Source organism: Pelodiscus sinensis, chromosome 2, assembly GCF_049634645.1.
Source record: "Pelodiscus sinensis isolate JC-2024 chromosome 2, ASM4963464v1, whole genome shotgun sequence".
NCBI classification, from domain to species: Eukaryota; Metazoa; Chordata; order Testudines; family Trionychidae; genus Pelodiscus; species Pelodiscus sinensis.
The window spans coordinates 203438484-203465080 of NC_134712.1; the positions used below are offsets into that span (position 1 = coordinate 203438484).

The 26597-nt window shown below is 41.9% G+C and overlaps 1 protein-coding gene and 2 long non-coding RNA genes across 19 annotated transcripts in view; 2 read left to right on the plus strand and 1 right to left on the minus strand.

The window, feature by feature from the left end:
• The window catches only part of LOC142827330 (uncharacterized), a 53567-nt gene extending 45338 nt beyond the window's left edge, over nt 1-8229 (plus strand). The window contains exon 4 of the long non-coding RNA XR_012902022.1: nt 7348-8229. This is a non-coding gene — a long non-coding RNA (uncharacterized LOC142827330). The remainder of the gene's footprint in view (nt 1-7347) is intronic.
• Nucleotides 1-26597, plus strand: part of LOC106733017 (uncharacterized) — an 88098-nt gene that overhangs the window by 56471 nt on the left and 5030 nt on the right. For 2 of the 5 annotated variants that reach the window (XR_012902019.1, XR_001369265.3), the window contains exon 2: nt 25972-26061. This is a non-coding gene — a long non-coding RNA (uncharacterized LOC106733017). Of the gene's footprint in view, nt 1-9772; nt 9891-25971; nt 26062-26597 lie in introns of all 5 variants that reach the window. The other 3 variants (XR_012902020.1, XR_003087196.2, XR_012902021.1) reach the window with 2 other exon arrangements.
• BZW2 (basic leucine zipper and W2 domains 2) overlaps nt 1-26597 on the minus strand; it is a 95511-nt gene that overhangs the window by 26000 nt on the left and 42914 nt on the right. For 11 of the 13 annotated variants that reach the window (XM_075922262.1, XM_075922261.1, XM_075922264.1 and 8 more), the window contains 3 exons: nt 21931-21996; nt 10883-11018; nt 1694-1803 (listed from right to left, as the gene is read on the minus strand). In XM_075922262.1, coding sequence (XP_075778377.1) covers nt 1694-1803; nt 10883-11018; nt 21931-21996 — 312 coding nt within the window. The remainder of the gene's footprint in view (nt 1-1693; nt 1804-10882; nt 11019-21930; nt 21997-26597) is intronic. The other 2 variants (XM_075922272.1, XM_075922273.1) reach the window with 1 other exon arrangement.

Sequence of the window (26597 nt, forward strand, 5' to 3'; positions counted from 1 at the left end):
GCTGATAGAGATGTGAAAGGTTTACTGGTTCCAGTTTATCAGTAACTAGTAGAGGCTGGAGCAGCTACAGCAGCCAGGAAGTAGGGGGCCACTCCAACCCTGCAGGGGGCCCACTGCAGACTGGGGCTATTCCAGCAGCATCTGGGAGCCAGGGGGCTGGGAACCAGCAACCAGCTCCAATGTGGAGATGGAAGTGGGAAACACACAGTCTGGGGAGTCTTCACCTAGGCTGGAGTGATCCCCCAGCTAGATCCCGCTTAGTCAGTTACCAGTTAAATGTTAGGTTTAACTGCTTAACTGGGATTTTACATTCCTAGTTATTTACACACCAATTCCTGCTGTCTGAAAGGATGATTCATGATCTGTGTAACAGGCCTTACAACAGACACACTCAATTTACTTATAGATCTTGCTCCAAAAGTGCCTACATAGATATCTGCCCCGAAGCCTTTTATCTAGCAGACAATAGCGTAATATATTTCTATGGATAAAAGTTGAAGATAGCAATGTTCATCCTGAAATGAATAAACAGACATTTACTTTTAACTATGAGGGTAATTAGCTATTGGAACAGATTTTGAAGGGATATGGTATATTCTTCATCATTTTGATTTAAGGAAATATACGCTCTAGTTAAGTCATACATTGGTTTAGAAGCAGGAACTGGTGAAACTCTGTGTTATGTGGAAATTCAGATTTTATAATCTGTCTTTATAATCTAGTTGAAAAATTTTAAGGAAATGAAATCTCCATTAGATAGAGAATCTTCCATTTCTCTTCAGGGGCCTGCTATTCTCAAAACTTCTGGCTGTTGCGATGACCTCAGAATTATATGTTCCTACTGGTTCTGCAGTTGTCATTTTCTAACCACTGACTCTACCAAATTGCTTAGTTCTGTATTCACTGTATGATATCCTAACAGTATTTCATCATTTTTAGTTTAAAATCAAAGTGGTATAATTCATTTTTGATGGTGTAACTATTTCACAAAGCACTGTATCTTCACTTTTGGTTTTGCACAACTACAGGCTATATCTTCCTAAATCAGGATACATATCTGGCAGCATCCCTGATCCAACAGGACAACAGATTTTCTTGGACCAGAGTCCAGGGCAAGCGGGGCTGGTGTTGTGGCACAACTGGGAGCCTCACGCAACAACTGGGAGCTGGGCTGGTAGCAGCTGGGGAGCTCTGTCCCTGTGAAACCCCGGTGGGGCCAACAGCAGGGGGGCCAGAGCTTGACCCCAGCGGCAGCAGCCACAGCCACAACCTGGCAGCAGCCACAACCTGGGCCAGAAGGAGCCAGCTGCAGGGAGGGGTGGGCTGGATAAGAGACTGGTGGCACGGAACCTCCCCTGGTCTAGCAAGTTCCCCCTCGTTCACGACCGGTCAGGTCTTGAGGATGTCAAACCAGGGAGGTTCAACCTGTACCAAAATAAATCAATAAAGATAAAACCTGAAAATACACACATACTGGTTATTTATATTCTGGTAACAGTTTTTCAGTGGACATTAAACAAATGCTTTAACAATGGTGCAGGGACAATAGCGCTAAGATTATTGCTATGACGTAAAATATTGCAATTTGGGGGGGGAGGCAGCATTAGTGGTAATTAAACATTTATGGCCAACTATCATCAACTAACTTCTTCCTAAAACAAAAAAAAGTTTCCAGAAAGTGCATGGTACTTACTAGCAATCGCTTGTCTAAGTTGGCTTTTCTCAAAGAGGAGGTAACTGAGTTGGCATCTTTCTCTGCCATCCATGCTTTGAAAAGTTTTACAGCAAAAGATACTGCAATTCCTATTGAAGAAAATAAAGTAAAACAAAACCACACACTATTAGCAACTTTCTGAATGAAAGCTAGGTAGAAAGTAAGAATGCGTATCCTCTGGATTATTTCTAAAAAACAACAAGCAAGTACTGTGTTTATTTTGAATGCAGTCTTATTTTTCTGACTTAGTTCTCAAAGTTCTCAAAGTTCTCAAGTACTTTCAAACATGCTATTTTTCCACCTGCAATTGATCATTTAATATTTCCCCCATTGTTCTTTTTGGAATTGATCTTGTTTTCATTTATAAAATATGTCAATGATTTAAGAAAATGAGCAAATGAATTTATCGGATTTAGATAGGGAAATGATTTAAGCAGAAGAATGCTTGACATTATAAATAGTTTGAAATAAATTAAATGCACTGGAAAAAACTAGATGAAAACCCTCAAGATTTACAGAGCCCATGCTTTATGATAAGCCAAACAGTATTACCTCCTTTGTACATGGTTTAGCTCAGTATAAGGAAAAATATAGTATGTACAATCTTTTCTTCTGTATTCCTGTACCTAGAATCACTGTGGGATTGTACCATGGATGTTAATTACAGGTAACTGACTAATCGAATAGTCAATGCATTTTACATCGACTATTCAAGTAGTCAATAGGGCATCCACCTCTGAAGTGTAGAAACAGCCCTGGGTTGTTGCTACACTTTAAAGGCGAAAGCACCATGTGGAGCTTGGATCAGCTGGGGTCTCCCCTTTGACCTAGGACTCCAAGCACTGCTGCCGCTCTGAAATGCCACTACAGGAGCTCGGAGTCAGGTTCCTGCCGCGGCATTTCAAAGCGGCAGCGCTGTGCAGATCCCAGAATCAGCTGGGGAATCCCCAGCTGACCCTGGGCTCCGTGTGGTGCTGCTGCTTTGAAACACCTCAAGGAGCCTGACTCCAGGCTCCCAGGCTGGTGTGCCAAAGTGGCAGCGCGCATGGAGCCCGTGGTCTGGCCCCAGGCTTCACACGGTGCTGCTGCTTGTAAGTACCCCCCTCCTTCTCCTCTCCTTGCTGCCTCTTTTTGATAGAGACAGCAAAGGGGGCCCGGGGGAATGACTAGTTGACCAACTTGTCAACTATCTGATAAAGCATTTGCTTATCAGATAGTTGACTAGTCCTTCACATCTCTAGATTGTAGCTATTCAAAATGCTTATGTAATATCTTAAAGCAGAAGTGCATTCTCTTTTAAATTCCATAGGGGTTTTGTTTTTTGCAAGTAACTAATGAGTTTTTTTGTTGTGTGTTTGTACAATGCGTATCACAGTGGGGTTCTGGTTCATGACTACAGCTCCTACATGCCAGCATAGAAAACCCTTCATCTCTCTCACTTCAAAATCATATGGTTTAAAAATGAAAATAAAAAGCATAGCTAGGTAGGAAGCAAGCATGACTTAATAGTTCTTTGCCAGTTTATAGCTGCTCATTTTCTTTCTTCATTTGTAGCAAATCATGAACAATTTTTTTTGAAAGATTATTCCTTTAGCATCCCAATCATGATATTCAAGGATATTGTTATAGCAGTTTTTTTCAACCTTATTTAGTATAATGTTGGCTGTGGGCATGAGCTGGCACCTAGGAGCTGTAGTCATGAACCAGAACCACACTGTAATGTTGGCTGTGGGCATAGCTAACTAGAACCACAGATGCATTTTACTTTGCAATTCATATATCAAGTTCTAAGCTGAAACTGACAAAGCCAAATACTGTACATTTGCATAGCCCTGACTATTCAGCAGTGAAAATGAGTGTTTGACAAACCTAAGATTTAAAGAACAATGTATGCCCATGTATGCAACAACTCATTTTAACCACAGCTCAGTCTACCAAAAAGTTTAAATAAATTATGCATTCCAAATCTATAACTGAACTTGTATACAAGACAATATAAATCATTTACAGTTAGAAATCACCATCCACAGCCTATATACAGACCAATCATTATATATTTTGCAGTAGATAGGACATTCTAGAAAACTCATGTAAGGAAAACATTCCACTTTGTTACCATAATGACTGTTGGCACAGCCATTACCAAGATTTTGCTTTAAAACACAACTCTTTTACTGAAAGTTTCACAGCAGCTACTTGGACCAAATTACACGTCATTGTATTGGACAGATGAAAGTGCAACAGCAAAAGGCTCACTGGCTGCAAAAACCAACAGAAAAAACAAGGAAGTTTTTGGCAAGTATGTGTCTTGAATCATAAGTACTAGAAGTGAGTAAGGAGCTGTCAAAGGTTTAGAACACCTAAGATTATGGGTTATTAATGTCAGTTTTTTTGCTCTGGATTTACACATGGCATAAAAATTGTATCCTTCCACATTCATTTGAAATTTAGCATTTGTAATTCAAGTTAAAAATAAATCCTAGGTTTGTGTATTTTCAGATGCCTTTTGTGTTCCTGTAACTAAAACAGAATGTCATTTAGAAACACTACAGGCTATTACCCCAAGACACAGATTAATGCTTTTGTTTGGATTTTCTCCTACATTTATTCCCATTGTGAAAGCTGTGGGCAGAGCAGTACAGCAGCTGTGGCCTTTCTTTCTGCAGCATTTAGAAAACAAATGTAATGATGGTTAGCATGCTGCAAATGAAAAGGTGTTCCACCCAGGGCTATTTTGAACAGTTGCAATACCATCCAGTGAGCACAGATTCTCTCACACGCACGCGCACACACACACACACACACACACACACACACACACACACACACACACACACACACACACACACACGGCTGTGGTTCTCCATGGTGTTGTAATCACTATGGATCCCATTGTAAGTGCACATGCCTCATGCACACAAGTTCAGATTATTTAATAGGCGTGTTCTCTGGTGTCATATGTGCACTGTGCCTCTTGTGCTCCCAGCGGAGAATATAAAGGGCAAAGTGGCCGTGACTTTTCTTTCTGTATCAAAGACTTTGCTGAGGGGCAGGTCCTGGAATCCACACTAGTACCATCCTGAAGAATACCACCAATACAAGAGAACTGTTCGTTTTTCTTCAAGTATGGGTCTGTGCTGATCCCGTTGGGACTAAAGTAGTACCCCCTCAGGATGGTGGGAAATTAGAAATTTCAGATGTATCCAACAGCATTTAAAGTATTGGTCTCCTGAAGTTGGCTTTACAGCTAAGTCCAAGGTATAGCATTTGAGAAAAGCTGGGGGCTGCTCCAAGTCGCAGACTTGATGTTTTATGAGAAAAATTACACCAACCAGCTGGTAATACTGCGAGATGTATTGTGTTACACAAAGTGTCTTTAACAGAGCTGAAAGGAAGATTGGCCTGCTTTAAATGCAGTAAGTAACTAAGGATGCTGACATTGGGCTGGGATGGTCTGTGTTGAAAATCTTTTCTATTTAGACAAATGTTTTTCAGGTAGAGGCTTTTCTTCCCGTTTTAGGATTTCCCAGACCTCTAGTAGTCCCTGTCCATGGTACTCAGCCAACCAACAGCCATGCTGCCAAGTGCAATGATTATCTGTCTGGGTGGAGCATCTGGCCATGGGCTGAGAGATTAGACCTGGAAAGTCTGGAAGCTGGATCTGGAAGTGAATGGTCATCTGTAATAGCAATCAGCCAAAACTGCCTCACTCAAGATGAGCTTCAAGAATGACCTTTCAACCTTGGAAATCACTATCAGGGGAATTAGACAGGCATACTACTGCAGGGAGAAAGGCATCTGGCAATGATCCTAGTTTGGCCCATTCTGGAGCAAAAGTTCTCATACTTGGCATTGTCTCTCATAACAAAGTAGCATTCTGGCAGATCCCTAATGATGGAGTATCTGCTTTTTTTTTTTTTTTTTTAGGGTGACGGTACACAAAGGAAGAGAATGATCAGTTGGAGGAAAAAAAAATAAGATAGATGGAAAGATGATTCTTTGTTGAATAATGCATGTTTGAAACTAGAGGGGGAAAAAAAACAGTAGTAGGTTGAACACTCCCCAGGTTCAGTCTCACTGTTTCAAGCAGCAAAATGAAACTCAGGGAGAAGTGCAGCTGCTACACCCTTTATTATGTCTTCACATGTGAGCATAAGATGGCACAGGAGCATGCAGTGACACTGCAGCAATTTTCATAGTGAAGGTGCTGAAAGCCACTGAACCAAACTATAAACCCTGTATATGACAGACCCACTTCAACCTAGGGGTACAGAAGCCCCTCCAGCATCTATGGGAGCATGCACACCCCTGACAGACATGACTATTAAAAATCCAGTTCTTACACAAGGCAAATGCACACCTACAGAAGAGGGATCTATGCTACCACATACAAAGAAGGTGTGTTGTCTCATTTTGAAGGTCATTGCCTTAATGTCACAGTCCTGTTGTAGCACTGGAATGGAATTTTGTAACTAATAAGTCAGTTATAATAATATGTTATAGCAAAAGGATTGAATTAAACTTAAACACAAGATGTAGATCTCACACAGGGCCAGGCAGCTTTGTTAACTTAGCTCCAGCTCTGTTTGATGTTAGCATGTTGAAGTGAAGGGATAGAATATTGTAATACAGCGTTTCCCAAACTGTGGTCGTTTGCAGCGTTTCCCAAACTGAGTATGCAGCCTGGTACCGGTCAGTGGAAAAAAAATATATATACCGGGCCTCAGCATGGCCGCCAGGGCATTCCAGGCTCCCAGATTGTCCGTGTGGCGCCGGGTCCCCCAAGCCCTTGGTTGGGCTGGGCGGAGGATACAACCGGGGTTGCTAGGTGGCGGCAGTCTCTGTGCATCTCCCTGCCAGAACTCGGAATAATGAATAGGATCCCAGGCAGTGCTTACTTCCTCGTTGGGTGGGTGAGCGAATTTTGCCCGGTCCTAGCACCTTGTCGCGCTGGCTCTTCCAGAGTGAAGGGGACAGGGGCTGAGAGCCTCCAGCCTGTGCCTAGGGGCGGGCTCTCTGCACAGGCAGCACAGCACTTGAGCACTGCCGAGGAAGTTAGGCCACTTGGTAAGGGGGGCAGTAGGCCCCAGGGAAAGGGCTTTGTCTCCCCAATGCGCGCGTGTTTTCATGTGGCCAAGTTTGTGTCATTGGTTTTCCATCATGTGACACAGCAGCCTCAGCTTGTTTCTGCACAGCACGACAACGTCTTCTTAGGTTAACTGCTTACATTTTCTTCATTTATTTTCAATTAAATACCCTCTTATTTTCATCTTCAGTATGGATAAATGGCTAAAGAACGCAACTGGAAAAACAACTAACTATTCTGTAAACCACTTCCAACAAGAACAACAGCTGCCAAAATGTTTAAGCTAATCAAGGATTTTATTATTCAAAGCAATATTGACTGGAAAAAATGTGTTGGACTGAGCACTGATGGGGCTCGAGCAATGGCAGGGTCTCGCACTGGGCTTGTCCTGCGGATTCGAGCTGTAGTGCCAGACTGCGTATGGGTGCATTGTAGTATTCACAGAGAGGCACTAGCTGTAAAAACGATGCCATCACTTTAGAGTTCCACTCTTCAAGAATGTGTGAAAGTTTATAAATTATATAAAATCTCGTCCTTTGAATTCCAGAATCTTTACTGCTTTGTGCAACGAATTAGGAAGTGAACATGAGCATCTCTTACTACACTGTGAGGTTCGATGGCTGTCGAAAGGAAACATTTTGAAACTACTCTTTGAAATGAAGGATGAAGTTTTATTGTTCTTGGAGCGACACCCTCTATCGGCAAAAGATGTTATATTTACATTTAAAGACAAGTTTCATGAATTTGCTTGGTTAGCAATGGTGGCTTACTTATGAGACATTTTGTCTTTTAAATGACTTAAGTCTGAATTTACAAGGCACTAAAATTAATATTTTCAAAGTTAGGCAACAATTAAAAATGTCGTTTATGGGCACAGCAAGTTAACAAGAGAAACTTTAAATTTTTTTTACTTTAACTGAATTACAAGAAAAATATGCTGAAACTAATGTCTCAGATGCGATTTCTGCAGTAATCCAAGAACATCTCTTGGGCTAACATCAAGCTTAAATGAATATTTTCCTCCAGTTGACGCCAATAAAATGGATTAAAAACCCATTTACTGTTGACACCGAAAATGAAGAAATATTACAACTGAATGCATCAGAAGTGGAGTCATTAATTGAACTGTCCTGTGACTCTGCCTTAAAAGAGAACTTTGATAAACGCTCAATTGATTTTTGGTTGAGCTGTAGAAATGAATGTTCACATTTATCTGAGAAAGCAGTCAAATTCTTAATGCCTTTTGTCACAACATATAAGTGTGAAACTAATTTCGTGTCTTTGGTTTTCTTAAAACATAAATATAGAAATAGATTGAATGTCAAACCAAATTTGAGAATAAAACTTTCTTCTTTTGCTCCTGACAAAGTTGCTGTGTGATGCAAAACAACATCACTCTTACCATTAGTTCTCTTTTTAGTTATTTAAAAGCGATAAAGTGCACACATAATAAATGACATATTCAGCTCATTCAATTATAAATAAAAACTTTACAACTGTTAAAAGTCTACTGGTTAAATTGTAATTAAGGTAATAATAAGTTAGGTAGTATTTTATATCATTATTTATATTATGTACTATTATTATTATTGTGAATAAATAACAGTGAAAATTTATTCTTTTCATTTTTTTTAATATGCGTTTATATTTTTGAACTGCAAAAAAACAGTACTGAAAAAAAATGGGTTCCAACTAAAGTAAAAAGTGAGAAACCCTGGTCCAGCCAGCTTTCTATCCATCTTACAGTGCATTTATCCAATCCATATTCCCTTAACTTGCTGGCAAGAATATTGTGGGTGACTATATCAAAAGCTTTGCTAAATTTGGTACTGGGGTCTATGGAGGGGGGCAGAAACAACATATATGCATATTCATCATTTGCTTAATGAATATGCAAATTAATGTTACCATCCTGTAAATGCTCGTGAATAGATTTACTGGTCCCTGGTGTCAAAAAGTTTGGGAACCCCCGTTGTAATACATAGCGATGTTAGTGTTAGATAAGGCCTTGCAGTAGATAGAAAACAGTTTAATGCGGAAAGACTTTGTAACTTTGTTAAAGTGACTAGCAGTACCCCCTTTTCCATGCTGCAATTATGTAAATGTATTGTTTGCGTGAATGAGAGAGAGAATGTTTTAGGAAAGATAAGTGTGAAGGCCACTGCATGCTCAAATGGCCAGAGGAGGAGCTGGAGACTCAGAAGCACCAAATAATAATCAAAGCACACCGAAGACAGACTACCTGGGCAGATTGACAAACCCTGAAACTAGAGGCAAGCACCCCTTAATAGGGAACCAATCATAACTTTTGCTGGAAAGACAACATTCCTGAGGGGTTGTCAGCATACTGATATCAGATGACTGTGAGAACTTCTTCCCAATAAGCACATGTTATAAGAAGATTGATTGTGATGCTGAATGTCTAATTACAGCCTGACGAGGCAAAATGCATAGACTTGCATGGAAAGAAATATCCTATAAAAGATGGGGTGTTTTGTAGGGTTCTTTGGGTTCTGTCCTGCTAAGATCATGACCAGGAGGGGCATCAGTCCGGACAATAGGTTGGGCCGAGCAACTTAATTATAAGCATTCCATCAGAGTGTGTGTGTGCGCGCATATGCTATTTCATTGTATCATCAATAAATGCGGCATGTTGCCTTATCCCCCAAAAAAAGATCCCGTGTGCTTCTTTTAAGCATAACACTGTGGTTAAGAGCAGGGCCAGCTTTAGGCCGATTCCCCAGAATGAGGCCCCGCGCCTAAGGGAGCCCCGCGCCCGGCACACGCACAGGCTCCGCCGCCAGGCACACACGCAGGCCCCGTCTCTGGAATCAGACCCCGTGCATCTTAAAGCCGGCCCTGGTTAAGAGATAATATGCTGCTTGTTTACTTGAAGGGTTTGCAACAATGTAGCTGTATCATAGCAGTTGAACTGGTCTAAAAACACTCTAACCTACCGTACACCATTACAGATAATTTGAAAAGAACGGACTCAAGAGTTCTCTATTGTTATGGAATCTGTCCACACAAGTGGGGCTGTATTCATCAAAAGAGGTAAACTGCACATTGTGGACCAGATTCAGATCTGCTGTAAGTTACCCTGGCTTTGATCACTTTTTTCTTTATGTTCCTATAATAGACATTTTACTGAAACAACTTAATAGCTTTAGTGACAAACTAATTAATACTCTGCTTGAAAAGTTATTACACATGGGAGACATTGTTAATCTGTTATATTTTTGCACTCCTGCTTTACACAAACTAATGAAATGGTCAAAGCTAGAAAGTAATGAGTGAAAAAGATTAATAAGCCATTTTCAAAAAAAATGTAGCCACTGTTAAAAAACTCAGAGGCAGATACTACAGTATGGGTCAGCTAGCCCTTCAAACATAAATCTCTCCCTCTTTTAATGGTATATTTTTGCTTCAGTAATTCTGAATGGGCACTCAAACTGCATTAAATCCATCTCTGCTCTAGCTCACTTAATCATTGGTTAGTCCTGTGTTGTGTTAATTGGGCCTTTTTTGGATTGATGAATACAAATATTTGTTTTGAATTAATAGTTGACAAAATATTAACCACGGGATCAAAAAGGCATGCCTCTGCTCTCACGCAGATGAATTATAAACTTTGAAGTCTTGGCACCTCTGGAAAATAATACTGTACATAGCTTAGGACTTGATGTTATATTTTGTTCTTTTGAAATGCCACAACACTCTTCCAGATTGATCAAACTGTAGCTTGTTCATAATAGGTTTTAGATGTAGTCTATACACATCCATTTTAGTAGTCTTATTTTATTTTGCCTTTTGTTATTTTTCCCTCTTTGATGACTATGTTATAGTTGGGATTTGGGGATGGCTTATTTCAGTATGTATCGGCATCTGCTTTAAAATGTTACCCTTTGTTGTACTGTTCCCATGTTGCTTGCAATATAATTGATGCTATGATGGTCCCAAGATATGAGAAACCCCAACTGTTGACTGAAGAGCTCAGTGGAGCTCAAAAGTCCCCATAAAGCTAAATTCAGAAAAAAACAAAACATTACAAACTTTTTTTAAGTACTACACAAAAAATTTACCTTCTTTGACAATGTTATCAGTGAAAAGGCTTGTCAGTATGGTGGCAGGAAGCGTTCCATTAGCCAACAGGATCCCAGTGAGCATTGCCAACTTTGTCTGCTCTGTTTCAGAAAACGCTTTAAGGAACAATAGGAGCTGTGGATCAAATCAGACAAACAGGAATATCTGAGCATTATACAGTTACCACGCAGAGGGTATGTCTACACTACCACCCTAGTTCGAACTAGGGTGGTTAATGTAGTCAATCGAAGTTGCAAATGAAGCCCGGGATTTAAATATCCCGGGATTCATTTGCATCTTGCCAGGCGCCGCCATTTTTAAATCCCCGGTAGTTCGGACTCCGTGCCCGCGGCTACACGCGGCATGGAGTAGGTAGTTCGAATTAGGCTAATTCGTGGAACGAGGTGTAACGGTAGTTCGAATTAGAAAGCCTAATTCGAACTACCTACTCCGTGCCGCATGTAGCCGCGGGCACGGAGTCCGAACTACCGGGGATTTAAAAATGGCGGCGCATGGCAAGATGCAAATGAAGCCCGGGATATTTAAATCCCGGGCTTCATTTGCAGCTTCGATTGACTACATTAACCACCCTAGTTCGAACTAGGGTGGTAGTGTAGACATACCCAGATTGACAAGGTATCATGAAGAACATTAAGGGCCAGATTATGAACCCCTTACTTCTCAATTAGTCCCATTGAAGTCAATGAGAAAGCTAATGGAATAAAGTGCTACATAAGCCAGAACCATAACAGAATCTGGTCTGTTAGCATCAGAGTGTTGAAGAGTTTAGCACTTGCCACACTTGTCCTGTAGATCATGGAAGGATATAAAATCACTCACAAGGTAAGGCACGACTCCATCTGAGTAACAGTGACAGATCTGTCCTTCAGTGGTTAGTCAAGAACTTTTTTCATTAAGGGCTGATCCACAAACTATTGAAGTCAATATGAGTCTTTTAGCAGAGTCTTTCTACGGATGATTTCAGTGGGATCTGGATCAGGTCCTACCGTTTCAGTTCTTTTACAGACTCACATCAAAAGTATCAAGCATGCGAAGAACACAGAAATGAGAGCAGCTTCCACTTTTCCCTATGGAGTTTGGAAGCAGGGAATGTAATTACAACAGATTCTCTCTTAGCTGAAATTCAAAATAATTTCATAAGTAATCATGATATTCTTGATAAAGCTAACAAAGGAAATGCAGCAACATAAGCTACTGCTGAGATCCCATCATTCCCATTGCTAATTACAGTATGGCAGCAACCTGGTTTGAGGAGAAACTACAAGCTTCCCTGCTTTGTGAAACAAAGGAAGATTTGGCCTGTTCTGAGAACACAGTCAAATATACATCTTGTGTGTCTAAAAATACTGTTTATTATCAGCTGGTTTCAGTTATGCAATTACAAACTCTGTGTGTGACCCAGAGTCCAAGTATGGTTACATAAGTGTTTAGTTTACTACTAATTTCCTTTATTGTGCCTCCCCATTTTATATATGAGTATTTTAAATTGTTTAACTTTACTGTGCAATTCATCATAGCTCATCTTCAAGAGGAATGTGCAAAAGAACTTCATCCCATAGCAAAACATGGTTTTTTTTTTTTTGTTAAACCACATGACTTGGGTGGAAAGGAGTGTCTTAAGAACAGGCTTCCATTTCCTACAAATGGAAAACACTTCCTGAAAACTGCTGATTCCAGCAGAAGAAAGTTCATTCAGCAGGAGAAAAATACAAATTTAGGTTATTATTAAAAAGCCATTTTAAAAAAGCCATCCTGTCTTGCAAATAACTCTTCTGTGCGCTTGTAAGCTCAAAAATGAAGCTTCCCTCATTCACACTGTAATTATTAAGTGATATAGGCTTTAAATTAGTTTGCACAGGCCCTAAATGATTCAACCAAAGGAAATCCACCATCTGGCTTTTAGTGGGCATCTGCCAATTGCTTGAAACATGCTATTTTAGCTTAAAAGAAATATGAATTGAAAAAAAAATCTCAAGTGTGATTTTATTCTTTTCTGCCAAATTGTGACTCAATCAGAAAATGTAAGAAAATCTGGATTGAAGATGACTGGAAGATTTATAAATATATGAGTGGGAAACACTTAGCTGTGATGGGTTTTTTCCCAAAAAAGGTGCAGACTGATCCCAGCTTAAAAAGACAGCTAACTGGTTAGCACAAAAAGTTAAAGAACATCATCAAAACCAGCAGATCCAGGTCAGGGGAAAATGGAAATGTGCATTGTAATTGCATTTGTTTAATCCACTGTAACCTTGAATTATGATTAAAAGCCACAGGAACACTGACATCAGGAGACCTATTACTACATACAGGGAAATACCATTGAAAATAATGGCCAGAATAACAACTCAGAATCTAGAACATTAAGCATGAAATCTGTTTTTAAAATATTCCAGTGTAATGCCAGTACAAGTTATCTGACTGATGGTTATGGGAATTTAAGTCTTTTTTTTAATCCAAAGAGAAAGTAAATCAGACCTTCCAGTTTGAGACTGCCAGCAAAGATGCTAGTACAAGGGAGGCATCTTTAGTTTTCACCTTACAGTGATCTACTTTTCCTGCTGCATCACCCATCCCTATGGTCCCCATTTTGGCAAATAAATAAGGGTTATGTATGCCCATTGGAAGCCAAACTGTTTTAGCACTTCAAACCAGTATTAGGTTCTAACCATCCTTATCCTTTTTTAGTTTTTTTAACTTTTGTAGTTTTTCCTGTTACAGACTAACTCGGCTACCCCTCTGAAGCTTATTTTTGATGTGCAGCTTACATTACTGTTTATTTGACCCATAAAAATCCCCGGGACAAATTCAACACTCCTGTGAAAGGAGATTATAAAGGGAACAAACATCTTTAACTAACAACCATAGGAATACATTCCTATAATTCATATACACTTTTGCAAAACATGAAAAATGACAGAAAAGAATGTTACATTTTTCCAAATAGTCATTCCTAATAGAAAAAAAAACATATAACTGTGCTCAAAACCTACAACATTAACATTGAGCAATTCTTCTTAGTTTCAGAAATCTACAAATTTAGCTTTAGCATTTATTTAAAGCTTATTGCAAGGTCTGAGATGACATAATATTGTCTAAGGCGTTTCCTGTTTCTTCTCACCCCTCATCTCCAACTATTCTTGCAGAAATCTTTCAGTACAAGTTCAGTAGAAAGTTCTTTAAGTTTATTACATTTCAATACAATATATTTGAGGCAGGGACTTGGTCTTTATGTCTGCACATGCCTAATACATTGTTGATGCTATAAGAATATCTGAGCTAATAAAAAGTAGCCCTGAAAAGCTTACATACTGTGTACACAATTTTCTTAGTTCAAGATTATTATACAATTCCCATTGAGTTGCAAAATGCAGCCCAAAATAAGTATTAAGAGAAAACTTCAAAATCTTTAATTGTCTCACTTAGAAACAATAAAAAATAAAGAAGATACTCAGATCCAAGCTGTTATTACAGATTTTCATTGCTGATTAAGAGCGCCTCCTTTAGTAACACTATTACTAACCTGCCTTGCGGAGTCACAAAATGCTCAAGTCACTTCAGAATAGTTTTGAACCTCCCACTGGGTTCTAAGAGGTTTACTACCTACTCATAGACAAGTGCTGCTATTACTGCATCCAGTTATACAAATTGGTTCCCAATGTGAAAAACTGGAAGCATGAGTGACTCCACTACTATATATTCATTGCACACCCAAAACGCCTACTTATTTCAGTGGGAGTTCTAAGTGCACAATGGGCCCAAGATCAGGTCTATTGTGCTGCATTACAAAACTGAACTTTTTTTTTTTAAACCTAATGTGAAATTCTGTGCAGTATAAATTCTGCACACACCCCCTATGTAAACAAAAAGGTATATGAACTCCTCTTGTAATCTGGAAAAGCACAAAGATGGAAAAGGCAAAATGCCTCCATCCAACTACAACATGCAGTTTATCCCTGATTAACCCCATGCCTGAAGAGTGTTACTGTTTTAAAATTCAAATAATTGATTTTAAAATACTTGTCAGCATTGAAAAATAGAGCACTTTACATATGCTGAGAGAAGCACAGCAAGGTTCCTACAATACCTCATGATTGTGTCCATTCTTTTCCACTCAGCATTTTAATGTCTAATTCATATTTCAATCGCTCAGAAAGCCCCAGTGGTGGTTACACTTCTATATAGTTTCAAGCAATTATTTTCATTAGGGAAAGAGGAAAAATAACCCAAGTTCCTTGTACTATATCCCACTACATGCACATACTCCTATATGCTTTGTTAATATTTACCAGTGCAAGTACCAAAATCAACTCATCTGCCTTTTACCACGGAGTTTATAAGGGAGAAAAAAAAATGTATTTCCTTAGCCTTGAAAAAAGTTACTTAAGATAGCCAACACACAGAATGCTGTAAGGATGAACCATTTATCTTTATTGTATACTACATACTCCTACTGATTAGGTTTTTACTGATAGATACATGAACATCAGGCTAATGCATTCATATAGGTCTAATCCTATTTGTTCTACACATGAGTTGTCTTGCTCACTTCACTTGGAATACCTACAAGAGTAAGGTGAGCAGAATCTGGCCCATATGCTTTCCTAGAATTCCTCAGATTCCGAGGCATTACCTTAACTCAGTGGTTCTCAAACTGTGGGTCAAGACCCCATTAAAATGGGATCACCAGGGCTGGCTTAGACTTATTAGGGCTCAGGACATCAAAGCCCCATTGCCCAGGGCTGAAGCCCAAAGTATTCAACTTTGGGTGGTGGGGCTTAAGCGACAGGCCCTCTGGTTGGGGCTGAAGCCCTTGGGCTTCGGCTCTGACCTCTTCCCCACTGAGGGCAGTGCAACTCGGGTTTTGTTTTCTCCACTCAGGGCAGTGGGAATCAGACAGACTCATGCTTTGGTCACCTTTCCTGGCACCCTATAGCATTTTTGTTGTCAGAAGGTGGTCATAGTGCAATTAAGTTCCAGAAACCCTAAAAAACTGTAATAGATTAACTTTGGCTTAGCCACATCTTCAACTATCACCACCCATCCACTAAACTCTATGAAACACTCCCACATCCACGTCAGCTTCCTGGACACCACAATCAGCTTCAACAATTGAACCCTACAGACAACTATACACAAGAAACCCACGGACCACCACACCTACCTTCCCAGACCCAGTAACCACTCTGACACAGAAATCTGTTATCTACAGTCAGGCACTCAGGTACCACAGGCTAAGAGCTGAAGAGAAAATCTGGGATTTACACCTTAAAAATGCTCAGAATCACCTGCATCAAACAAGGACACTCCACCAAAGTAATAGATTGCATCATGGAACAGGCCTCCCAAATACCTGAGAGAACCTGCTTTATTCAGAAATAAAAATGCCTCTGACTCTCACCCTGAGTTGCCATCTACCATCACACACCAGAACACATGCAGGGTATCATCGAACAACCACAACCAGTACTAGATGGGCCCCCTATCCTGAAAAGTACCTTTCCAGAATCCCCTCTTCTGGCCTTTGAACAGCTCCCCACTTCTCCAAGCTCATCATCAGAAGCACGCTCCCCACTGGTCTGGGCACACCAACTCAAAACAGAGGCAGGTCTTGCAGACATTTCTCCACTGCTAGAGTCAACACCCCTCAACATGTCTTTTCAAGATTTATGTATCCTACATATGGCTATCATAACACCCGGTATAACTCATCCACTGCACTAGGTGCCTAAAGAACAATAACTATGTGGGTTAAACCAGACAATCATGCTTGCAAATGAACTCCCATAGGAAAATGATAAAAGCCAAAAACATCACATACTTCTGAGTGAACACTTTTCACACAGTGATCATTCTAGAACTGACTTATCAGTGCCCATCCTCAAGGGAAACTGGCACAATACTTTAAAAAATATGAGCCTAGGAACTACAATTCATAGCTTTGTTAGACTCTAACATGGACCGAATAAAGATACTGGATTTAATCCTCTTCCTCCTTCACTGCCTTCTTCCCTCCTTCCATGAACAGAGTGGTGTTAACAGGCCACTTCACCATGAATGGTCCTTTGAAATGTGTGTTAACTATTTATACTAAACAATCTGTTCCATCTTGAATTTAGCTGAGACAATTTGGCCTTGTCTATACTGACATGTTTTGTAGCCAAAAACTGCCTTTTGGTGACAAAACAGTAAGAGCGTTTACTCTTCAATGCAACTTTTGTTGGGAAAAATACTAGGGATGTGAATGTATACCCGTTAATTCTAACAGTTACATGCAGCTTCCCCTCCCCCCGCTGCCTCTGTATCAGAGGCAGTGGGTAGGGAGAGGTGGGAGCCAGTGCGTGTGGGGAGCCAGCTGTTAAGCTGGCTCCCTGTGCATACCAGTTCACATGCAACTGCCTCCCCCACCACGCCCCCACTGCCTCTGATACTTCTAAGATACACAGGACTATTAATTAACTTTTGTAATAATTATGAACAGGAAAGAAAAAAGTGACTCAGTGAAAGCAAGCACTAGAGTGCAAATTGTCACCTGAGACAATCTCACTTAACTCCTCCCCCTCCCCAATACCATCTACTTGTGTAAAATGAGATTGCTGGTCTGTCCCTGATTTTCAGCATTACTGTCTCTTACCTCACTGGAACTTTCCACTAGCGCTATCTGATCACCCTAATTGGATGATGTAACTGCCAGAATATCACTTTCACTGCTGGGACAGAAACAAACCATTTCTAGTGGTATTGTCAAGGCATCACTTCTGGTGTCTTTAAGCGTAATGTATATTTATCTCCCTTTTCAACTACCAAGTTCCACAGGGACACATTTTAGGACTACAGGCAGTCCCCGGGTTACGTACAAGATAGGGACTGTAGGTTTGTTCTTAAGTTGAATCTGTATGTAAGTCGGAACTGGCATCCAGATTCAGCCGCTGCTGAATCTGATCAGTTTCAACAGCGGCTGAATCTGATCAGTTTCAACAGCGGCTGAATCTGGACGCCAGTTCCGACTTACATACAGATTCAACTTAAGAACCCCAGGCGTCCCCAAGTCAGCTGCTGATGAAACTGATCAGCAGCTGATTCCAGGAAACCCGGGGCAGAGCAACTCTGCCTCGGGCTTCCTGAAGTCAGCCGCTGGTCAGTTTCAGCAGCGGCTGACTTGGGGACGCCTGGGGCAGAGCAGCTTGGGTGCTGCTGGGTTGGTCCAGTAGCGCGGCCGCTCCTCGGTGCTACTGGACCAACCCAGCAGCACCCCATCTGCTCTGCCCCAGGCGTCCTGATTCAGCCGCTGCTGAAACTGATCACCAGCGGCTGAATCAGGACTCCTGGGGCAAAGCAGCTGGGGTGCTGCCGGGTTGGTCCAGTAGCGCCAAGGAGCGGTGCTGCGGGACCAACCGGCAGCGCCCCACCTGCTCTACCACAGGCCCCGGGCTTTGCTCCACGTCTCCCTGGTCTGCTGGGGGGCGGGGGGGCACTAGCTGCGTTTCCCCCCCTCCCCCAGCAGACCAGGGAGACGCTGAGCAAAGCGGTGGAGGACCCGGGGCGCTTCCAGATCAGCTGGAAGTGCCGCGGGCCCAGCCCGGGTCCTCCGCTGCTTTGCTCCCCGTCTCCCTGGTCTGGTGGCTCCCCCAGCAGACCTGGGAGATGGGGAGCAGCTTTTCTTGCCCCGGAGGAGGCGGGCAGCGGGACCAGGCGTCCCGCCACTCCAGTCCTCCGGGGCGAGAAAATCCCTATTCGTAACATAAGTCGGATCCGCGTAACTCGGGGACTGCCTGTACTTCATCTGCAAGAAATCCTGTTTATCAACATGTATTCATGTATTTTAATGCACATTAAGGAAGAAATAGTAAATATGGTCTTGAAACTGAATTGCTCCATGGTTGAATGTAGGCTACGTGCAAGTAGGTACTCATAAAAAAAGCAAGAGATATAATATTCCTTCTTTGTGATCCAGTACCAAAGGCAACCACAGTGCTACTTGGGAACTCAGGCCCTAATTCTTGCCAGCATCCTCTTGGGTTTGAGTTCTCTGAAATTGGATGGAAAAGGGAAGGGTGCCCCTTTCATCACCTGTGGCACTGGCAAAATAAGCTGCTAGTTCAGAAGAAGAATGCACCCTGCACCCACACCAAAGGGACAACAATTGTCGATTGACAACAATTCTATAGTAGTGGTTCTCAACCAGAGTCCCAGGAGCCCTGTGGAGGATGCAGGCAGGTTTCAGGGGGGGCCGCCGAGCAGGACCAGTGTTCGATTCCCTGGAGCTCGGGGTACAAAGCCTAACCTCTGCCATGGAGGGATAAAGTCTAAAGCCCTGAGTGCCACTGCCCAGGGCTCAAGCAAAAACCTAAGCAACTTAGCTGTGTCAGATGCTCTGTAGCATGGAGAAAGATCTTAGCAATTGCACAGCTTGCTACCCCTCAACATCAGCTCTGGCTTTTATAGTTAGAAAACTAGTTGGGGCACAGCTGAGTGGTAGAGATTTTGTAGTATGTTGGTGGGTGGTGTAGGGTAAAAATGTCTGAGGCAGGCTATGATATTCTGTTAAGAACCCCTATTCTAAATTTCAAGTCTAGAACAGGCACACACACACCTATGCCAAAGGCACAGTACATGAAGGTTGCCCCCCCCCCCCACCCAGCCCATCAGAGGAAGATCATCATAAAGATAACTACCCAGACAATTACATCCCAGGGAAAGGCCCTACAGGTGAGAGACAGGACATAACATTCAATGGTGCTAGGAACAAATGCGCAATTGTCATGTACCCTTACTGCTTTAATTCCCCAGGTGCAACACCAATAGATCATCACATCCATGCAAAGATACCTTCCTGATGCTAACAGACACATTGCCACTTAACACAATTGACAACTGATGTCTGCTTTGTTGAAGTACTTGTTTAACTAGATGTAAGGTACTCTATAACCTATGGACGGAAAACACTATGTAAGCTTTAGATTATTGCTCTCATTTTGCCTCACGGTTAGCACCTATCCAGGGGGTCCGGGATCTTCCCCACTCCATCACTTCATTCGCCCATCGGCATCCTATATAATCAACTGTAACCTATTGTCTTGGCAGTGTTCACCAAACCTAATAAGCGAAGTGACACTCCACCAGCACTGTGTAATAAACCCTCCTGCTTGCTTCATACACAGTGTCCAGACTCTGTTACAACAGTGGGTGAGAGGGAAAGCTCAAAAAGAAAATAGTGAAGAACTACTGTTCTAGAAGAGAGAACAATTGGGCTCAGAGGGAGAAGGGCAGTGTAGTGGCTTATAGCCTATTAACTATGCAACACCACAGTAGGCTCTGGATTAAGATCTCTCATCTAAATATTAATCTAACCAAGCCTGATATCTAATTAAATTGTGAGGCCTGAGAAAACCAGAGTCTGGGGAGGTACGACTGAAAAGTCAGTCTTGTGAATCTGGGGTAAGCAAAATTAGCCAGATTTACATGCCTGGAAACAAATATCCTCCAATAATTCAAACATTTTAGGAAGCAGCAGTGCAAGCTTTCCACCAATCTGTGACAGCATGCTTCAACTCTAACATTAATCAGCCTCCACAAATAGTAAGAAATATTTCCACCGACAGTTAGGTATTGGAATCTCTGCTGATATTGCTGCACCAGGGTGACTATTAGTGCCAACTGTAATGTTTTTCAGTTGAGTTACTTGCTTCTGGAAACGGGCCTGATATCAGTTCACATGTGCTAGAAAAACAGCAATCCATTTTAGGTAGCTACTTTGTCATTAGTGATTTGAAGTGATGATTATCAATTCACTAACCTTCCTTTTTTTTTTTTGAAGCCTCAAAATACTTTATTGACCACTGGCATGATCGTACAATATGCACTCTTAAAAATGCACAAAACTGAAAGTGAAGCAATTATAAAACAATTTAAAAAGAAGACTGTTTGAATTGGCGTGGTATTCATTTGTTAAATACGTAGAACAGTTTCTGTAATTCAAATGCAATGAGTCAATAACTATAATCATTGACATGAGATGTTAAAAGCAAGAACATCACATTTGTGTGGGAGCAGAGGTAAATTTAGTTCTACAATAAGTGATGCACTAAGCAATCAACATCAGTTAAAAGGTATAATGACCAAAAGTGTAAAAATAGCCTTGTGAACAGGCAAGAATATGCAAATAAGAGCCAATATCCCTAAGCCATTGTATTTGTAAAGGGAGTAAGTTTGACATCAGACAGAAACTCCCTCATTTTTTCTTTTCATGATAATTTTACAGTTGGAGCAGCATTCCATATTCCTACTACTTTTTTATTTGACTTGAACCATAGAAGAGGCTATACTCACATCAGCACTGGCCAGTTTTATTATGCTGACCGTGAATCAAAGATATAATTTTATATTAATTTGGAGGAGAAAACTTTAAGTCAAAATATTTCATCACAGTTCTTCAGGTTTCCATGTAATTCAATAAATAGCCACCACATTCATTAACATCTAAAGCAAGTTAATACAGTAACAACTCCATCGTTGTGCGATACTTGCTCTTACCACGTCACAGACATGCACCCAACGCCTCCTAAAAACCTAAAACTTGGAGCTCATTCTGCAATGTATACATACCAAACTAGTCACAGTTCATACGAGCAATCTCACTGACTTTAACGAGTGACAGATTTGCAGACACTACATGGAAAACATATACCGTGAGTTTGATACAACTCTGGGTTTTGTTGATTAAATTCATCTCAGCGAGTGCTCTGCCAGGTGGTTCCACAGACACTGACAGCACCAGAAACAGGCTGGGATGAGAAAGTGGGGGAGGAGGGTAGGGACATGCTGATTCAGCATGTACCCTGGACAAACTCGACAGGCAGTGCTCTTATAGAGCCACAATTACAAATTAAAGCTACCACTTCTGAATGTTACAGTTTGCTCTCTCTGACCCAACCAAGTTAAATCGAGACAACAAAACTATTAAAGAATATACAATTACATTAGAGCGAATAGGATATTAAGCACAAAGAGATACTGCTACCAACATCACCTTTTTGATCTCCTCTTCAAATGCCTTTTCCAAATATTTATATCTCCTGATTAGTTTATTGAAGACCTAAACATAAAACAAATTAAGTTAGAGAAATAAAAACATAGCACTGTCTCCTGTAAGTCAGTTGGGGAAACAGACAATGCCAGACCCCTGGGCAAGGTTGGGGGTAGGGCTCTGCACTACCAGAAGGGGCAGGGTCTCAAGCAGAAAGGGGGGATAAGGACAACTAGTCCTCATCACTACCCAGCGCATGCCATGCCGGCAGCCCCTAGTGCTTAGAGCCTCTCAGAGCACACCATGTGGTGCTTCAGCAGTGATTTAAAGGGCCCAGATGCAGTAGTGGTTTGACAGCTGGGAGCCTGGGCCATTTAGAATCACTGGATCCTAAGACAGTAGCCCTCCTGACACACTCCTTATCCCACTGGCAGGCCTGAAGTCAGTGAAGAACACCCATAACTTATTTTTGATAAAACTGGGAATACAATTATTTTTTTTTTTTAAAGACCCTGTTACAGCTCTGAGGAAAAAAGTATGGAGTAGAGAGGCTTCCTATGTTTTAATGTCCTATTACACAATTTTTTTTATATGTCCACATACACTGTCTTTCTAGGAAACTAGCAGCTACCCAGTGAAATGGGTGCTGTGCGCATTTGTGCAGAAATCCCTTGTCTCAAGCTACCGTTCCAACTGTCCAGGATGGTGTTTCTGCCCCTGTGCTAGTTTACCTGACAGTGGAGGATTAAAATCAGCATTGGGATGCCTCTATAAGGCAGCAATATTTGGTAGAGAGAACAGTTTGAGTTTCCAAGAAATCGGATTTTCAGCCTCTTTTCCCTGCTCCCCTCTCCTCTCTCTCTGTCCATTGCCCCTTGTGATGGCATGTTGGGGGTCCCCCGTCTCCTGCACCCCGAAATGGCACAAACAAACTGCACCAGCCGGTGGAATAGAGGAAGTTTATTGCCTCTCCAGGATACAGTACAGCACAGATGTAATCTGGTCACAGAGCTGGGCTAGGATGCCTCAGGCCCCCTTAAGATGGGGGAGACCAGGCCCCTAAACTCCAGCCCCTTTCCCTAGGCTGTCTCCTCCATGCTCCCAGACAGCCAGCCACTAACTAACTCTCTTCCAGCCCTGCCCCCCAGCCAGGGCAGCATTCCACCTTCCTTTGTTCCTCTCCATGGGGGGTGTCTGGCCATACTGGTTTGCATAGTGACTCATCCTGTTTTGCTGGGTCGTGGTACCCACGGCAGCCAGTGGGGGTTACCCCAGAGCCAGCAGCATAGAAACCAGCCAGGTACCCCCACTACGTCACACCCCTATTTCTCTTTTTACCCATTCGTAGATCACTTTACAGGAGTGAAACAATGGGACTACCCCCATTTGGCACACATCCTGTGATAACAGAACTGCCTTGCTAGGCTGGAGGACTGAGCCAACAGTGGTAAGCTGTAATACCATGGTGGTAGGGCTCAATGCCTTTAGTAGAAACTGGTTTCTTAACAAAGACCTTGACATAATGCAGGGGTGGGGAACCTTTTCTGACTAAGAAGGAGAATGACACTCCCCACATTCCCATTGCACACCAGAGCCGAGGGAGCCCAGGCTAGTAGGGTCCGTGTGCGCTCCCTGTGGTGGAGTGGCGGGGGGCCTGGAACACCAACACAGATTCCCTAATGCTGGGGCAGGAGGACTGAGTCTCAGGGGCCACATTCAGCCCCCAGACCTGAGGTTCCCCAGCCCTGACAAAGTATCATAAAATGCTCTATAATCAGAGGTAGAATACTTTTCAGAGCTAGCAAAGTTCTCCTTTGTAAAAATCTTTTCAGGAACAACTCTGAAAGAAACTAAGTCAGTGCTGCTGGAGCATAACAAGTATATTTTGGTAACTTTTAGAGTCAATAGAAAGTATCTTAATTCATGGCCTCAAAAGTTTTGGACTTCTCATAAAGAGCCTTGCATTTCTCCCTCCCCACTGAAAGTCTTCTCCTGTCCTCAGGAGATTGGAGCAATCTCTGTACGTGTATGCATACATTGCCTTTTTTGGTACTTTCTCCACACTTGCATCTTCACAATCTCCCTTCTCTTCACTAGGGCTGTTAAAATGCATTTATTTAGGTAAACATTTACATGCAAGGGGAGAGCCTGCTTTTAAGCTGACTCCCGGCTCCCATCTGTCACCCCCCACCCTTCTGCTGCTGCCTCTATTAGATGCAGCATCATAGAAGGGGGAGGCAGGTGATTCCCTGGGAGTAGATATGCCCCTCCCATGCTGCTGCCTCTGATATAGAGGTGGTAGCAAACAGGAGGAGAGGGGGGAGGGAGAGGGCTGCATGTAACCATGTATACGTTAACCGTGTACACGTTCAAATCCCTACTCTTCACAGAGTTTGTGTTTTCTTTGTGTAAGGGTAATGGATGGCTGGGAAGAAATGGCAGTGGGCCATTCCCTATTCTGAGGGGACATAGGTCTCCCCCTACTAGGAGCTCCCGTTCTTTCCCCTCCCCTTGAGCTACTTTGGTCTCTTCTCATCAAATCCTCTTCTGCCCTTTGGTAATATCTGTCCCCCCTCACCTCCCTATCATTATCTGTCCCCTGTTCTGTCTCTCCATCCATGTTCCCTTTCCTCTCCATGTGACTTCAGCACAATGAATTGTGGAGGGTAACATACTCCTACTGTGGCTGCACTGGCCTGGGTGTGTTGGGTGGGAGATGAGACACACTGGAAAAAAAAAATCAGTCCTCTTGCTACTGTGCAGAGCCAACACAAGGCTTGCAACTGACATGGAACTCGACTGGGATGGGGAGCTGGTTTATAAAAATTACAATTTAATTTTGTTTGTTGTTGTTGCCAGGTTATGATGACCTGGGTGTAAGAGACAGATTATGTTTATTCCAACAGCGTTTTCTAAAGAGGCTGGCAAGAGCCTATGAAGGGCAGTCTTAGCGCGGATCAGCAGAAAATGAAATAAAGAATGAATTATGGCAATTTGGGGAAGCAAGCGGATATGGAAATTTATAGTCCATTAAAATGCAGAAAGATAATGCAAAACAGGAGCTAGTTCGCTGTTAAAAAATTAGAAAATGTTGCATGTTAGGACAATTTGTAATGTAGAAAAGTGCTTTGGGATACTTCAGGTATGTTTACACTGCAATTGGGCACTTGTGGCTGGTCCATGCTAGCTAACTGCCTCACAGGGATCAGGCTAAGGGGCTGTTTAAACATTCAGGCTCAGGTTCAAGCCAGAACTCTGATAGGTTTTCACCTCGCAGGTCCTATAGCCCAGGTTCCAGCCTGATCCAAATAGCTGCACAGAAACTTTTTGCCCTGCAGCTTGAGTCTTGTGAGCCCGAGTCTGTCTTATGATGTGGACAGCTGCAGTCATGCTGCAGGACTTTTATTCTAGTGAAGATATAAACTTAACATGCCACAATAGTGTCTACACTGACCAGCTAATATGCAACACCTTAGTTTGCTTTGAAAATCATATCCATTGGGCCAGACAAGCCCTGTGTGCATAAGAGCAGAAAAGTGCCATGCAAGTAGTGGTATTTACCAGCACATTTAAGAGTTCTCAGGTATTCTCTGACAAGACTGGCCTACAGAGCTAAAGTAGACCTTGATTTAGATTTCATTTCTTCATGCTAGAGTTAGATTTCTGTTTCCTATTAATCCAAAAGGCAAGAGTTGGCTGAATCAGTAACGGAAGCATCAATTCAGTTAACTACAAAATGCGGTCTTATTGAGTTTTGGTATGAATATTTTTCCTGTGCTGCATTTTTAATTCTTAAACCTCCTGCCTTTACAACTAAATGCAGGTTCTGTTCCAAAGCTAATTTTTTCTTCCTTAGATTGGTATTTCCAGTTGTCATTACCAGACAACTTAAACACCTATCCAATTTAAAGACGCAAAAGCAATGGTTTTGAGTAATAAATATTATGAACAAAAATATTCTTAAAAAGAGAAGCGGATTCTTAACAGAGGGTGTAATGGCTAAACATGTTGCTTACTACATACAATACTTTTGCTTTCCTACAGATTTTCTGGTTGAACCTCTTCAATCCAGCACCCTCAGGACCTGACATGTGCCAAACCAGAGAATTTGCAGAAACATGGAAGGTCAATATGGTATTGAGTTAATCTCTATTTTGCTCAGATGACTAAATGGAACAATGTTTACAATACTGCTTAATGTATAACAGTATTGATGCACCCTACATAAACATTGGCTAGGCATGGGCTTATCAGCTCTCCATTAGAAAGTGTTAGTGTTGTTACACAACTGTATTGCACTGGCACAAGGAAATGAGTGGGGGGAAAGCATAATTACACTTAGCAGCATTATCAACACTTCTACTGCTTGCTGGGCTCTTAGAAGACATTCATGGGTAAACCGAGCTAAACAGCAGCACAGAACACAGAGCCAGAATTGGCAGCTGTAAGCAAACTTTACAAGACTGAGGAAAACTTGGCCACACCCATGATAAGCGGACATCCAGCTAACTAAAATCATGTCAGACTACGGATATTGCTGGACCAGAGTGTGCTGGACTAGAGAGATTCAACCTGCATAGATTTTCACTCCTCCAAGTAGGTTTTTAAAGTAGCCTCACACTTCTCAGTCAACATATGCTACTGAAACAATTCTTGATGCTAGTGCCCGT